Raw genomic sequence first — 17542 nt, 5'->3', positions numbered from 1 at the left:
TAATTTCACTAATGCTATTTTTAAACATTTTATTTTAAAGGGAATCCAAGGTCCTATGGGTCCACCTGGTCCACAAGGGCCTCCAGGACAAGGCTTGCCTGGTGCCAAGGTAACTTTCTGAATGAGAGCAGAGTTTAATGTATCTATAGTCTAGTTGCTATTTCCTGGTCAGCAGCCAGTGCACTGGGAAAGCAATAGATAAAATGAACTTAAAAATCAGATGTCTACTTAATGTAAAATGGTACTGATATTCCTGAGGGTTTAGTTAATGTAATATGTATTCCTTATACTTTTAGAAGCATTTATTTAGGCAATCTTAATTTATTGTTTTCTTTATTGCTTTTTCTCAAGAGATCCTTTTCTAGCAGCTCAAGCAGTAGAGGCTACCTGTGGGCTGGCTAATCCATTCTCACCAAAACTCCCACAGTAGGCCTACCTCCTGATACATTTAAAGATATGGAGTCAGAAATAAAGAAAAATCTTCTATGAATGTGGGAGTCATTTTATGTCCTAAATTAAAACTATTATTTATCCCTTAGGGAGAGGCATGGCACTTCTTATTTAACTAGGTGTCCTTACTGTTACTTCAAATGATCACTAATCCTTGTTAAATAAATACTGCTCTGAGAGTAGTCACCTTCCAGCGCACTCCTTAGAGATTGGCATGTGAGAAGCAGCTTGATAGAAGAAAGTTACTGTCCTTGAGATTTTTGCTTTGGGTTCATCATTAGAAGCTCAGGTCATTCTTTCTGCTTATGATATTGCTCTTGATTCACAGTCATTCTGGCTTCTCATGTGTCAATTTTAGTTGTTATGGGATCTAACTGCCTATCTTCCAGGTGCCCTCCACCTTTTCAGTATGCTATGTAGCCTATATATATCTTTTTAGATTTTATTTATTTATTTGAGAGAGAGAGAGAGAGAGAGAGAGAGAGAGAGAGAAAGCACAAGTCAGGGGGAGAGGCAGAGGGAGAGAGAGAAGCAGGCTTCCTGCTGAACAGGGATCCTGACAGGGGGCTCAATCCCAGGACCCTGAGATCATGATCTGAGCTGAAGGGAGATGCTTAACTGACTGAGCCACCCAGGGGCTCCTACCTAGCCTATTTTTTAAGCCAGACCATTATATATTCCAAATTTGATAAAACTCCATCCACCTGAAGGGATTTTAGGCAAATATATATATATTTGAATTATATACAAACACAAAATGAAATAATACAATATATATTAAAAATATATTTTCAGGTTTTATATTACAATGTATCATGAGTATTAATATTAATAACATAATTAACATCTATCTACTCTGTATATATTTGAACACATATATATGAATTGAGCACACAAAGCTCATTTTTATCTTATTTTGTTGATACAAGACAGCTCTTAGCTCTTAAGGCAGGAATATATTTTATTTTGCTGCTACTGTGACATACTCTTCAAATACTCTTTCCTCACTAGGGAGAAGTAGGCCAGACAGGAGCTACGGGTCCTAGAGGACCAGTGGGAGTTGGAGTACAAGGCCCAAAGGTGAGCTGGCCATACCGATCAGAAGCGTTTAGATAATTTATGTCATATTATGTAAACTTTCATTGATATCCAAACACAATACAGATCATGCATGTGTCATCTGTTATTTCATCAGAGGAGAATATTTATTCAGAAAAGGGTCTGATGCTCAGTGTAACTCTTATTGTTTAAGAAGAACCAAAAATCTTAGTTTATTTTAAGGACTGCTATCTGGTTTTTGTTCGTATACGTATTAGCAGCAGAGGCCCTTTTGTGCACAGAGCGATTCTTTAAGAACATTCTTATCTGCATATTAGAAAACAGAGCACCTAGACAGTAGGATTTCAGCAAATGGTACTTCCCTCATCTTGTTTTGAGGCGGGCTCACGTTCCAGGTCTCAGCTCCAAAGCTACCTACTCAGAAAGTGGTTCCCTCAGCCTAAAGCATGTCTCCCCCACTCCCGCTAGCTACCCACTGGTTTTATATTTCAGCATGCTATTTCCTTTGCTATTCCCCTTCACCTCAACTGGCATGTTTTCTGCATTACGTTTCATCTTCCTAATCACTTGAGAAATGCAGCGCCCAACACTGCAGCCACCAGCCACACATGGTTACTGAATGCGTGGAACGTGGTGAGCGTGGAGTGAGATGTGTGGTTAGTGTGAAACACACACTAGATTACAGAGCTCGGCATGAAGAACGTGAACTACATCCCTGGTACTTTTGCAGATTGATTACATATTGAGATGATACAATTTCAGCTATATTAAAGTAAAGTAAAATACATTATTAGGATTATTTTCACCTGTGTCTTTTAACTTTGTAAATAAATAACTTTGTAAATAAATAAATGACACATACGGCTTGCTTTCTATATCTATGGGGCCGTGCTACCCCCCTGCGGCAGGGTCCTTGTTTCCTTTTTTTCTTGTTTATTATCGAATCCCCAGTTCTGGGGACAAGCGGGTACTCAATAAATGTGTTGAGTAAATGAACGAATTCTTACTTTACCCTTCACGAGTTCTATAACTAATCCTGAAGTCAGATAGGATCCGGCAAGCCACACTGAGGGTTCAGCTCCATCACTGTTGCTGCTGACATTGTTGTCATTCTTATAAGTATTTGGGTATTACAATATGTAAGATGTGGGTCTAGAAGAATAGACATGTTACATAGGCATAGACATATAATTACAATAAGTACAAAATATACTAATGTAAAAAGCAATCACTAATATAAATAGTAATAATAGCTGCTGTTTGTTGGTTTCTGTGTGCCACACAATATGCTAACTATGACACATATGTCACCATACATATGTACATGTATGATGTCATATATGTGCCAATTTCAGAGAAGCAACATAGGGTAGTAAGGCTCAGCATTTAGACTGCCTAAGTCTAAACCCCAGTTTTGCCATTAACTAGATGTGCAATTTTAAGTTTCTCTCACTTTAGAAAATGAAATATTTCAAGCATACTCAATAGCATAGAGGATAATACAAAGACCACCCAAGTATTTCACAACCCAGCTTTATCAAATGTTGACATTTTGCCATATTTATTCTAGCTATTTTTCTAAGAAGCATTACAGATACAGATAGAGGCTTCTGCCTCTGCTAGTCCATCCCAGGACCATCCACTCCCCCACCAGACAATTATTTTCATGACTTGGGTATTTATCATTCTCTCGAAGTTTTTAAAATTTTCCCACATATTTTTATCCATAAACCACATAAAGCTTTTGTGTGTTCTTGAACTTTACATAATGCATCATTCTGCCTCATAATTATACTCAGCTTCATGTCTTATTTGCTTTTATATACCTTTAATTCATTTGTTTTCATTGCTCTATGATAGTCTATTGTATACAAATACCTCATTTAAAATGTATCCATTTTCCTATCGACTGACACTTAAATTGCTTCCTATTTTTTGCCTTTGCCAACAATGCTACCATAAACATTCTATGAGTTTGCTCTTATGTAAGTCAGACTACAAGTTTCTCTCACTAGTTGGTGATAGATGCTACAAGTAGAATCAGAAGATCATAGGGTATGGGCAAGTTTTCAATTTTGATATCATGAAGATCCTGTCCCAAATGGACAATGGGTAAAATGGTTCTGCCCGTTCACCATCCTTCTAGCAAAATGTGACAATGCTCCTTTCTCTACCTTTTGCCAACATGAAGCCTGTATGATTCATCTCATTGTTTCAATTTCTATTATCTGGTAACTGTTTGAACAGTTTCTGGGTGCTTCATGGAACATCAGCTTTTCTCTTTTGTAAATTCCTGTAGATATTCATTTTTTTTTTTGAGGTTTGATGTTCCTTTCTCATTAAAGTTCTTTCTATATCTGGATATCAATCCTTTGTTATTTGGGTTGCAGATCTCTCCCAGGCTAAGACTTGTCTTTTTTTACCTAGAGCACTTTTCACTATACACAAGTTGTAAGTTCTGATGTATTTCTATCCCATTAATGTCTGAGCTTTTGGAATATTATGTAGAAACATTTCTTGACTCCAAAGTCATAAAGAAACTCATGTATTTTCTCCTTAAAATGTGATGTTTTTGCTTTTTAAACTTTAGGTCTTTTGTCCACTTACTGTTTCCTTTTTGTGTGTGGTGCAATGTAGCGATCTTTTTTCCCCCAGATGGACAACCGTATGTCCCCGCATGGGTTACTGAATAGTCCCTCTTTGCTGCACTGGCTTGTAATTCCACCTCTGTTGTACATCAAGCTTCTCTGTGTGAGGATCAGTGCCTGAGCTCTCTATTCTGCTCCATTTGTCTATATCTTTCAGTGCTATCACTTCTGTCTTGATTATGATAGATTTATAGTAAGTTTTGTCATCAATAGGGAAAATACTCTCAACTTCTTTCCTGGTTACTCTTGATTCTAACATACTCCTTTTAGGATTGACTTGTCAAATTTGACAGAGTATCCCATTGGGATATACTATTGAGATCACATTGAATCTTCCAATTAAATATTGAGTCTTTCAAACCGTAGTGTAAAACAAATTTTTCAGGAAAATATTTGCCATTTTATCCATAAAGATCTAGTTTTTCAGTTGAAAAGGTACATTGGAGAAATTTTTTGCAATTGTGAATTGCTTTCTTTTTTCTACATCTTTTAATTAGTTATTACAGGTCAGTTAGGAGAAGTATTATTTTGTTCGTGGTGGTGTTTTGTTTTGGTATTGCATGTTTGTATTCAGGCACCTGATAATATCTCTTATTATTTCTAATTGTTTGTAAACTCTTGCTTTTTTATTCCCTGTGTACATAATCATAGTGTATGAAAATAAAAACTGTTTTATATATTTCTTTTTAGTTCTTTCTCCTATTTGTTTTTTAAAATTTTACACTGTTAGGATCTCCAGTGCAATGCTTAAAAGAAGTGACTTCAAAGGAAGTGCTTCTAAAATTTCACTTTTTTAAGACAAGATTTTATTTATTTATTTATTTGAGAGAAAGGGAGAGAGAGAGAGAGCACAATCAGAGAGGAAGGGCAGAGGGACAAGTAGATCCCCCACTGAGCAGGGAGCCCAAAGTGGCACTTGAGCCCAGGACCCCAAGATCATGACCTGAGCTGAAGGCAGACACTTAAGCAACTGAGCCACCCAGGTGCCCCTAAAATTTCAATTTTAAGAGTGACATTTGCTGTTGGTTTTTGCTAGACAATCTCTATTAGGTTAAGATAGTTACCTTCTGTTTCAATTGTACCAAAAGTTCCTTATTAATTTTAAATGAGTATTGGATTTTATCAGATTCTGCATCTACTAAGATAATTATTTTATGTTTCCCTTTTAATCTATTCATAATGGTATATTACATTTCCAGAATTTTTAGTCGTTGAACCATTCTAGCATTCTTGAGGTAAACCCAACTGATCATGATATATAACTTTTTTATGATAGTAACTTAATTGACTAATCTTTTATTTAGGATTTTTCCATCCATTTTAAATAATTTTATTTATTATGTGGTTGACGTAAAATAAAAGCACATGGTTAAAGTGTACACTTTGATAAAACATGTATATGTTCTTGAAACCATCACCAAAGCCAAATAACTCAGGTATCTACCATCTCCCCTCCCCCCACACCAAATTATTATGTGTCCCTTTGTAATACCATCCTTCCATCCCTCCCCAACTTTGCCTACTGATCTGCTTTGCAATCTCTGGTAACTATAGGTCTGCCCTCTGTCATAATAGATTCATTTGCATTTCCTAGAATTTTATGTAAATGGAATAATATGCTATATAACCTTTTTTTCTGTCTTATCTTCTACTCAGCAAAATTACTTTGAGGCCCACGTTTAACGACAAGGAATAGCTTCTTTATTGTTCTTTTTATTGCTGAATAGTATTCCACTGTATGGACATTTGTTCATCCATTCATATGTTGAGGGAAATTTGGTTGTTTCCAGCTTTGGGGTATTATAAGGCTATTATGAACAATTATGTACATGCCTTTGTACGAACATAGCTTTCATTTTTCTTGGGTAAATGCCTAGAAGTGAGATGGCTGGGTCATATAGTAGGTATCTACCTAGCTTTTCAAGAAACTGCCAAGTTAGTGTCCAAAAAACTCTTTATTTTGTCTATATATTCACTGGGTATGGAATTTTGGGTTGATGGCTGTTTTTGTTTTGTTTTTTCTCTTTCTTTTAGTACATTCAAGATGTTGTTCCACTGTCTTCTCACTTGCATTGTTTGTGATAAGAAGTATGTTAGCATCTACACATTCATTTCTCTACATGTCTCTCTTGTCTGGCTATCTTTGAGATTTTCTCTGTATCACTAGTTTTGAGCCATGTGATTATAATGTGCCTTACTTTTGTTTTCTTCGTATTTCTTGTGCTCAGGGTTCATTGATTTTCTTGGATCTGTGGGTTATTGATTTCATCAAATTTGGTAATACTAGATCATTGTTTCTTGAAATATTTCCCACTCTCTGCCTTCACCCAAGCAACTCCATGTTACTTAAATTTGGCTGCTTCACTGATGCTCTGCTCATTCCTTTTTGGTCTCTTTTCTCTATGTTTCATTTTAGGTAGTTTTTATTGCTATGTTTCTTAGTTCATTAATCTCCTGTGATGTCTAACTTGCTGTTAATTTTATCCAGGGTATGGTTTATCTCATACTTTGCAATTTTCAACTCCAGAAGTTCAATTCGTATCTTTCTACAACTTCGTGTCTCTATTTAATGTAGCTCAACCTTCCTCTGGTTTCTTGAACATATGGAACATATGGAATGCAGTATAATAACCTTTAGGGTCCTTATCTACTATTCTATCACCTCTGTCATTTTCTTGGTAATTTTTTTTCCAGTTTCTTTGAATTCCTGATAATTTTTGGCTAGATGCCAAACTTTGTGAATTTTACCTTTTTGGGGGGCTAGACATTTTTGTATTCCTACACATAAGTTTGTATTTGTATACATATCTTTGTTCCTGGATTCTTCTAAGTCATTTGAAAACAGTTTGCACCTCTTGGTCTTGCTTTTAAGCTTTCTTAGGTAGGAGCGTTTAGTGTAGGGTTCGTTTTTCTTGACTACTGAAGCAAGACGTTTTTTAAAGAACTCTAATCTATGCCCTCAGAATTGTGAGATTTCCTTTCTGGCCACTGGAAGCAGGCACTATTTCTGGCCTGCTGCCAGTTCTCTCTAATCCTTTAAGTTGGTTGTTTTCTGGGTGTTTGGTAGTTTCTTCACACTGTGCTGAACGGTATTTACTTGACTACACGAGGCGGATACTCATCAGAGCTTCATCGTTCTCTCTGTGTACCTTCTTCCTATCAGGTAATCAATTCAGTGAATTTTTGGTACCCGGCTTACCTAGACTCCTACCTTTGTCTCCTTAAATTAGAGAGATTTCTGAACTTTCCCTGGGTTCTCTCTCCCTGCACCATGGCTTGGAAGCTCTACCCAGGCAGCAAACCGGGGAAATTACAGTATTCACCTAATTTGTTTCCCTGCCCCCAGTTATTATTATCCTTCATTACTTGGTGTCTAATATCTTGAAAGGTATTGTTTTATATATTTTGTCTGGTTTTTAGCTGTGTCAGGGAGGAAAGTAAATCTGGTTCCTATTCCTCCATTTGACTGGAAACTTACATGATATCTACATTCATAGGTAGTCTGGTCTACAGTGTAGTTTCCTAGTCCTATTATTGTATGACTTTAATTAAGGTTTTATTAGCCTCATGAAATAAATTGGGTAGAATTCCCTCTTTTACTGTTTTTCAGAACTATTTGTATAAGGTAGGGAATACCTGTTCTTCAAAGGATAAAGAATTTGTAAGGCTTGCCTGTAAAACCAGCAGAGCCTGCGATCTTGGAAGGAGAGGAAATTAGAGACTTTAAATTGCTGATTCAATTTTTCAGTGCTTCTGGTTTATTTAGCTTGTCCACTTCTCCTTATGTCATTTAAGTAATTTATATTTTTCTTAAAAGTTATTTATTAATGTCCTCCAATATATTTGTTTGAAATTATCATGGAAATTTTCTATGATTTTAAAAAAATCTTTACTATGTATATAGTTATATTTCCCTTTAATTCTTAATAGTATTTATCTTTAATTATTAATTCTTTTTTTTAAATAATTGGTAGCTTTATTTTTATTTTATTTTTTTAAAGATTTATTTATTATTTTTTTTGAGAGAGTGAGAATGAGAGAGAGAGAGAGAGAGAGAGGGAGAGTACATGAGAGGGGGGAGGGTCAGAGGGAGAAGTAGACTCCCTGCTGAGCAGGGAGCCCAGTGCGGGGCTCGATCCCCGGACTCCAGGGTCATGACCTGAGCCGAAGGCAGTCGCTTAACCAACTGAGCCAGCCAGGTGCCCTTTAATTATTAATTCTTAATAGAGTTTTCTTTTTCAGTGTTAGTAATTCCTGTTAGAGGTTTATTTATTTTATTAGTTTTTTAAAGGTATTATTTAGTTTTGTTATTTTTCTTAACTTTTGATTTTCAAATTTATTACTGTCTGTTCTCATCTTTACCATATCTCTCTACTTATTTTTAGGTTTACTGTTCTTTTATTTTCACTAGTTTTTTTTTTTTTTTAGGTGAGTTTAGGTGAGATGACTTTCACTTATCTTTAATATTTTTGCTCTTAAATTCAGTAAGAATACTTTGGCACTATTTGAAAGTAGCACATATCATCTCTGAACATTTTAAAGGGCATATTCTTAAATACAAACAAACTTGAAAGCAAGTAGCATTATTGAGTATTAGAGCTGACATTTCACTTCTATGTTAGTTTCTTGGGATTGCTGTAACAAAGAACCACAAACTGTGGTTCAACATAACAGATATTATTATGTCACAATTCTAGAGGAAGTGGAAAATCAAAGTGTCTGCGGGGTCATGTTTTCTCTAAAACCTGTAGGGAAGAATCCTTCCTTGCCCCTTCTTCGCTTCTGATGCTGGCTGCCCGTGCTTGGCATTCCACGGCTGGTGGCCGCACGGCTGCGGTCTCTGCCTCTGCCGTCACATAGAGTCGCCCCCCCCAGGTGTCTGTCTTTATATGGCATTTGCTTCTTACAGGGACAGAGGACCACCGTCATGTTGAAGTAGGGCCCACCCTCATCACCTCATCTTAACTCGGTTACGTCTACAAAGACCCTATTTCCAAATGAGGTCACATTCACGGGGACCAGGGGTTAGGACTTCAACATCCAGTTTTTGAGGTTTCAGTTCAACCCATAGCAAAAGAATCCAAAACTGAGATCCAAAGAAGTTAAGTAACTTGCCCAAGGTCAGAGTTTCATTACTACTAGCTACTACTCAGATTTCTCCACTCAGAGGCCTTGTTGCAAATACTGTACGATACACCTCGTTGGCAAGTACCTCAAAATGGTGGTGCACAAGTATGAATTTAAATTAGGATAAATATGATACTTGTAGATAAATACGAATTTCTGGGAAATAAACTCTTTGCTTATCCACCAGGGGGAGCCAGGCTCAATAGGGCTCCCAGGACAACCCGGATTTCCAGGAGAGGATGGAGCTGCAGGGAAGAAGGTAATGCTTTTTTATGTTTACTGGAGTAAAAACTGTTGAACCACACTGATACCTTGGTGCTATAGGAACTCAAATTAAACCATCCAGGACAAACTTAGTCATGTTAGGTAAATGTCTCACAACTCGAAATGTCCCTCTTCACTTACTTTAGAGAGAGCCCCCGTTTAATGCCTGGAGAGTGAGTGTCTCATGCTCTCTGCTTTCTCTCTGGCATTTCAGCCATGGTGTCCTCCAGTGACCTAGTCCCTTTGGGATTCCTAGAAAGCACCTGAAATGAATCTTTGAGGCAAACACTTTTTCCCCCTCCAACAAGAGAGTCTGTAAATGCATTCAGGAAGTAATTATAAAAGAGTTTTTGAAGCATTATGAGTTGACATTTGAAACATTCATTTTTCTAGATAAGTAGAGAAAAAGCAGCAGATGGAAAGGCTGAAGGTCTTTGTTTTTTTGTTTTTTGTTTTGTTTTGTTTTTTTAAACCAAACCATCAAATGTGAATGAAGAGCCAAAGGAAAGTGAGCTTATTCTTTGAAAATTGGCGGAGAAATTGGACTTTTTCCTATTTCAGCTGCTCTGAGCCCAGCTAGAGTTTGCTATGAATTTATTAAAGTTGGTAAACTCCCAGCTTAATTTTAAGGCTATCATTCTGGTGGGTCTCCGCAGAGAACCCACTGGCCATAGAGGAGACAAGGCGGGCTTGTACAGACTGTCCGTGCAGGGTTAGCTAAGACATCAGTGTCGTTTCCTCTAGGGAGAAGCAGGCCTTCCAGGAACAAGGGGCCCAGAAGGACCACCTGGAAAAGGACACCCTGGCCCCAAGGTACGGAGCTGACGAGGTGCTGGGGAAGGTACGGAGCTGACGAGGTGCTGGGGAAGGCAAACTGCCCAACGACACGGTGTAGGAGAAGTCTGCCTGTGACTCTTACTCTGTCAAATGTGTTTGCTTCTGGCTGAAAATTATGGCTCCAGCTTGTGTGTTTTCGGAAGACAGGAAGTATGTATTATTCATTTTTACTTTCCTAAGATCTCTCATAAGACCCGGCTACTAGGAAGAGTTCAACACATGTTTTCCCAATAAATGGTCAGATGGACATTTTAAAACACATAGAAAAGAAGCCTTGAGATCCATCCTTGAGACTTGAAAGTCCATACATTTTCTTCAGATATTTATAGTATCTCACGCAGTAAGAAAGAAATACCACTCGTCAAATGGAGGTTTCATTTTCACAACTTGGCATACATTTATCTTACACATTGTAGAAATGCTGGTTGATTAACATCTTTATAAAGATGAGAATATCCCCAAATTCATCAATAAGACCACCCACTAAGTGACATAACCTATGGCCTCTGAGATGCCAGATGTTCCTGCAGTTTTTATGCACAGTCATCAGTGTACATATAAAGACTCTGGAGAACTACATATGAGTAAAGTAAAAATAAAATCTGTGTACTTATTAGTGTTCTAATGGCATTAAAACGGTCAGTGAAAGCTTAAGAAGTCTAGGTCTTGTGCAAATATTGGCTAAAATTGAGTCCTTAACCTTAAATGTGAGAATTTGACATTTAAATTATTTGCAGAATTTCAAACGTTTTAATTTATTGGTATATCAGACTATGAGATCTCTCTCTCTCTCTCTCTCTCTCTTTGTGAACCTGGACAGAGAATACCTTTTTCACAACCCCCCAAAAAAATACTTTTAGAAATGCTTATTAACATTCAGGAGAACGGAAGTTTTCTAGAAGATACTTTTGGAAACTAGACCCTTGGAGTTAATAATTGAAGCTGGAAGAATGAATGATGTCTCTGGGAAAGAGCTGAGGTTTGAATCCCACATTGTGCAGTAGTTGGAGAAAGAACATTCAGACCAGCATGAAGATAAGCAGAATAGTTACTGTGTTAGGGAAACTAAGGTGAGAGGGTTTCAAGAGGAAAGCAATCGGTGGTGTCAAATGCTACCTATAGAGCAAGGAGAATGCATTGGAAAGAGAGGGCACTGGATTTGTAGCTCTGAGGGGTTCTGTGGCTTATGGAAGTTTAGGGAGAAGAGAGGTAGGAATCTGTTACGTAGCCCAGACATGCTACGGTTCAGTGTTGGCACTTTATTACCTTTCATTGGGTTCCTACTGTTGTCTTCTGGGTTATTTAGGACAGTAAATTAAATTTGGGAGTAAATGGAAGAAAATAACTAGTTGGGGTTAGATTTTGCCTCGGCTGGCAAATGATAGGGATACGATAAGTTAAGGATACAATAACATTCAACTGTTATGTTTTTTTTTTTTTTATCACCTGTGTCACTGCTCTTCATTAGTTTGGACCTTGGGAGTTAATTACAATCTATAGATGCGGTAGGAATTCACCTCTTCTTGAGGGAGTGTCTGCATTTCTGATGACCTTGGGAATGTGTCAGAAATGTGAATTCTTGGATCTCAATGCAGACCTACTAAATCAGAAACTCTGGATGTGGGGCTCAGCAATCTGTGGGCTAACAAGCCCTCCACGTGATTCTGATGCACGCTTAGGTTTGAAAATGGTGGTAGAGGCATTTATGTCATAAATGTTTCAATGCCCTCAGCTGCAAACCCCCCGGAATAACTTGAAAGTTATTCCTTTGTTGAGCCACATTTGGTATGGTACCTTGCAGTTGAGCCCTAGTTGAAGGATCGTTTTGTAACACTCTGAGGGCTCTGGGTGAATGTAACAAAATTCCTTCAGGGAAGTACCAGCTTACACAACCAGGCCGGGGGAACAGCCAGTCGGCAGTTTCTTACTCTGCTCCAGGTTAATGCTCATGCGTCTTTCTGCCAATAGAATTATCGGTCTCTTTTGGGAGACAGAACTAGATTCCTTATTGAGGAAGAAATGGGGCTGGGTTTGAAAAACCTGGGGGTTTTTAGTGGTAACATTTTATATAGCTAGCTATTTCATGCTTTACTTCTTGTTGCCACCGTTACAATCTATGGATGTAAAATTAAGAAAATTTTTCTTATTCAGGTATAGTGAATATACAGTGTTTTATTAGTTTTGGGGGTACAATATAATGATCCAGCAATTCTGTACATTTCTCAGTGCTCAAGATACGTGTACTCTTCATCCCCCTCACCTAGTTCACCCAGTTCACCCATCCTTCCACCCACCTCCCTTCTGGCAACCACCCGTTTGTTCTCTATCTTGGAAAATATCTCATTTTATGTTTTAAAACTCAAGCAGCATTAAAGCTGAAAAAGCACAGGTAGCTAGCTGTCTTTTCTGAAACCGCCAATGTCTCAGAAGCATCTGTTAATAAACCAATGCTGCCAAAGAACTGTGAATTCCAGTTAAAGTCCCCAAAGAGAGACACTGAACTTAGATTTAAAAAACATCAAATCATATTGAATAAATGATAAAGACTGAACAATTCTGAAGTCACCCAGTCTGCTCAAGAACATCGACAAATCTTGTACAAACTGAGCTGGACTTAGGATACATTGCTTGAAAATCAGTGTTAGTTGAGAACGTGGTCCTGATAGGGTTGTTGTCAGAACAAGGAGGGTTTGTTCATACAACTGTATTTTTATAATTATTTTGTCAGGGTGATGAAGGAAGGAAAGGGAGCAAAGGAAATCAAGGACAGAGGGGATTTCCAGGGCCCGAAGGGCCAAAGGTATGTTTCTTATATTCTCATTGATGCTTTGGGGAGATTGTAATTGTGTCTGGTTTTAAAAGAATATTAGATTTCCACTGCAAGTTGGAGTCCCTGGTTCCTTCTCAACAAATCCCAATGAAAAAGGCTTTAGAAAACATGCTAGTCTGGGCAAAATCGGATGGAATGAAGAGTCCATAAAATATGTGATCTTCATTGGAGCATTTATGATTCTTAGAGACAATCTGTATGTCCATTCTCTCAAGTGACCACACAATATTCAGAAGTTGGGATAGAGTTAGGACTGTAGAAGATACCAATTCTCTTCCATCTTGTTTTGCTAAACAACACGGTTCCAGACAGAGACGTAACACAGGGATGATGAGGAGCAGGGCTTCAGAATGCAGGAGTGTAGGATTCTCATCCTGCTCTACCTGGAACCTTTTGGGCCCAGTCACTTTAATCATAGAAAGCAATAATAGTATCTATTTCCCAGGATTGCTGTGAAGACTGAAAGAGTTAGTATAAGCACTGAGCACTGTCCCTGGGACATAGTAAGTGCTCAGTACATGGAGCTATTCAGAGAGAAAAGAAAAAAATCAGTACCGTGCAATGGAAAGTATGGGGTATATGGCCTGATAAACTGACCAGGACCAGATGCTGAGGATGAAGTAAAGGAAACTGCGAGACAGCAATCAGGTGTGTGTCCTGACTTAGCAGGAGAGAATATTGAGGTCATCTGGATGTGTCAGGAAATAGAAATTGCAAACCTAAGAGAGTTCAGGCTTCTAGGAAGATGCTAATTGTAAGGAGACAGGCAGTACGTTGAAGGACCAGACTACTGAAACAAACACACAAAAACGGTCCCGGCCAGATAAAAGCAGGTAGACAACAAATCATCCTCTGTCGACAAGTCATTAAGCTTCAGTGTCCATCAGTATCACCTGGGAGCTCGTTACAAAAGCTGTACTTCTTGGCACCATGCCCAGACAGCGGGAGTTTTAGTAAGTGCATGGGTCCTAGAAATCTGTGTTTCTTAAATAAGTGCCCTATGCTACAGGTAATTCAAGGAGCACATGATGAAGAAGGCCACTATATAAGGAAAGTGTTATATTAGTATTAATAACAATGGTTTTTCCTTATGTCTTACTCTGTTCTTCAAAGAGTACTTTTCTGTATTTTGAAATACAGCTTTTTTGATGAAGAACTGCCATATTTTAAAGCATAATCACAATTTAATACAGGGTCTTTAAAAGAATTACATACTATTTACATGTATAATTTCATATTTTAAAAGTAATTGACTTTAAAAAAAAAGGAATAGATGAAATCTAGAAGCATAATTTTGCTTACCCTGGTTTAGTGAGAATTTTAACAGGTTGATATTTTATTCCTTTGCCATGGGATTGAATCAGGTGGTTATCTGTTGCCAGAATCCCGACTGTGTCATGTGCCATTGCCTTATAGGTTTGGAATTAAAGATTTGGCATGTACATGTGTGGCATGAGCTGGGCCCCAGTGGGCTGGTGTGCTCAGCCTGTGGGTCATACTGGGTAATCAGCACAGTGGGAGGCCTCAGCTGTGAAGGCAACTGTGGTCCAGGGCAAGAGTCATTAGTGGTGAATCTGATTGATGGAGTTCCTCCCGGAGGAAACAGGGGGGCCAAGTGGGCAGCTCCTACCACTGAAGACAGTTCAGTCTCTAAGGCAGGGGGAGGCACATTTCTTGGAAAGGCACAGGTAGTAAATATTTCAGGCCTTGTGGCCAAGGGACAAAATTGAGGGTATTATGTAGTCACTTAAATAACAATCATTTAAAAATGTGAAAATCGGGACTCCTGGCTGGCTCAGTTGGTAGAGTATGTGACTCTTGATCTCAAGGTCATGAGTCCAAGGCTCACATTGGGTATGGAGTCTACTTAAAAAACAAAACAAAACATGAAAACCAGTTTTAGCCCACGGCTGTGTGAAACCTGGCAGCAGGCCATATGCGGCCTGACGGTCTGTCTGCCACACATGTCCTCCATCAGTAGTTTCCAAACTGATTGATAACAAATCCCTACTAGTCAAAACAAATTTGACCACACTTCAATATAGGTTTATTCTTCAATTGTAGTGTTTCCTCATAAACTATATTAATATGCTGTGAAATTTACATAAGTAATTGAAAAATTAAAAGATAAAAATTTATAATGAAGCCCTAATATTTTCTTCCAGTATCCCAAATGGGTCATTTTGGACACCTGATGGGGTGTGTGCACCTTCTTTTAATGACAATTGCTTTGCATAGTGTCTTTAAATGAGGTAATTGTACTTATATCAGAACTCCCAGGGGGCCTCATAAAACTCGTATTCCTGGGCCCAGCCCCTAGATCTATTGAATTAAAATCTCTGGGGCTGAGTCCTGACTCTGTATTTTATCAGATTCCTCTGATGATTTGAGGATCACTGGTCTAGAGCCAGATGGGACAGAGATATTGCTTGAGTCTTTATTGAGATTCGATATCAAGACACACACACACACACACACACAAAAGATGTGTTAAATTTTCTATTCAAAATTCCGTTGTTTTTACCATAAACTCCTACTTCTAAAAAGGGATGTGAACTAGGATACAATAGAAGACTGATATACCATGGGCCATAAAATAAAATAACAAAGGAAAAAGTTAGAAGGAACTACAGGGAACATTATTTACCTACCACGTATACCCAGGAACTTATGTTGAAGAAAATTGTTGTAATTGAACAAACATTTCCCTCTGAGCTTCCTGGCATGCAATACAAAAGGGAAGCACCATGAATTGCGTAATTTTTATTAGCTAATAAAAGAATGTACATGAGATAAAAATTTCCTCATATTCAGAAACTGAATGCATTTATTAAAGGCCCTGAAATCTTAATCATCAAAAACTTTAGTAGTAGTTTAGCAAAAATGTTCAAATATTTTCACATTGGTTTGTGAAACTGGTCATAATATTTTGAAATGCTGGGAATACATTTCTATGTTTTTCCTAATATAATTCCTATATATGGTTTCTTTCCTTGTAATGTAATGAGTATTCTGCTCTTTTCTTAGGGTGAACCAGGAATTATGGGCCCTTTTGGGATGCCTGGAGCATCACTTCCTGGACCACCTGGGCCAAAGGTATGCATTCTTGGAAGTGAGTGAATGAATGAATGATTGACTTATAACTTGGCTCTTTGGCATTTGGTGCGGGGAAAAAATTCATGATACCAGTGAACTAGAATTTTAGTTTTGGAAGAACCCCAAGATATTATCTGGTCCAACCCTGACATTTCACAATTAAGCAAACTAAAGTCTAGCAGGAAATTTAAGATTAGAAATCAGATTTCTTGTTCCTGGTCTTGAACTTGTCACTTCACCATGAACTACCTCCACCAAATCCTAGACCCTAATGCAGGTAAAGATTTATTGTGTTTATTCAGAAGAATCTGGTAGGATTAATAATCAGAAAGTCTGGCAGAAAAGAAAACTGCTCAGATTTAAGAGCATTCCCAGGGGCGCCTGGGTGGCTCAGTTGGTTAAGCGACTGCCTTCGGCTCAGGTCATGATCCCGGAGTCCCGGGATCGAGTCCCACATCAGGCTCCCTGCTCAGTAAGGGAGCCTGCTTCTCCCTCTGACCCTCCCCCCTCTCATGTACTCTCTCTCTCTCATTCTCTCTCTCTCGAATAAATAAATACATCTTTTAAAAAAAAAAAGAGCATTCCCAGGCATTCTTACAGTCTAAATATTTGAGTCTAGATAGCCACCTATTTCAGGGGGCTTTCTATAAACTGCTGTCATTCTCCTTACTGACAGGTTTTATTTGCTTGGGATTTGAAATCCCCCTCAAATATATTAGAAGAAGCGACTACCTCCACATCTGAGACTGATAGATTAAACCCTTTATAAATTGGCCCATCTCTTTTGTGTTTTGTGCTATTATGGTTTCTCCTGTCATTTAAGACCTGAAACTGAACATTATTTGAAATGTGCAGGGAGATAGAGGAGGACCCGGGCTGCCTGGATTTAAAGGAGAACCTGGAATTGCTGTTCGAGGACCAAAGGTAGGCTTTTTTTTTTTTTTAATTTTATTTTATTATGTTATGTTAGTCACATACATTACATCATTAGTTTTTGACGTAGTGTTCCATGATTCATTGGTTGCGTATAACACCCAGTGTTCTATGCAATATGTGCCCTCTTTAATACCCATCACCAGGCTAACCCATCCCCCCACCCTCCTCCCCTCTAGAACCCTCAGTTTGTTTTTCAGAGTCAAAGGTAGGCTTTATTCCTATTTTTCCCCCTCTATAAGAGGGAAGGGAAAGGGGAATTAATGCAAAGTAAAATGACAGTTGAGACTGTTCTACT

The 17542-nt window shown here is 38.1% G+C and overlaps 1 protein-coding gene across 1 annotated transcript in view; it reads left to right on the top strand.

The window, feature by feature from the left end:
* The window catches only part of COL28A1 (collagen type XXVIII alpha 1 chain), a 162968-nt gene that overhangs the window by 63665 nt on the left and 81761 nt on the right, over positions 1 to 17542 (top strand). Inside the window, exons 17-23 of the mRNA XM_073898860.1 lie at positions 41 to 109; positions 1462 to 1530; positions 9472 to 9543; positions 10293 to 10361; positions 13114 to 13185; positions 16243 to 16311; positions 17167 to 17235. Of these exons, the coding sequence (XP_073754961.1) occupies positions 41 to 109; positions 1462 to 1530; positions 9472 to 9543; positions 10293 to 10361; positions 13114 to 13185; positions 16243 to 16311; positions 17167 to 17235 (489 nt within the window). The remainder of the gene's footprint in view (positions 1 to 40; positions 110 to 1461; positions 1531 to 9471; positions 9544 to 10292; positions 10362 to 13113; positions 13186 to 16242; positions 16312 to 17166; positions 17236 to 17542) is intronic.

Source organism: Callorhinus ursinus, unplaced genomic scaffold (assembly GCF_003265705.2).
Source record: "Callorhinus ursinus isolate GAN/ISIS: 27379988/994484 unplaced genomic scaffold, GSC_fseal_2.0 scaffold12, whole genome shotgun sequence".
Classification (NCBI taxonomy): domain Eukaryota; kingdom Metazoa; phylum Chordata; class Mammalia; order Carnivora; family Otariidae; genus Callorhinus; species Callorhinus ursinus.
This window is presented reverse-complemented; position numbering and strand designations above follow the sequence as displayed.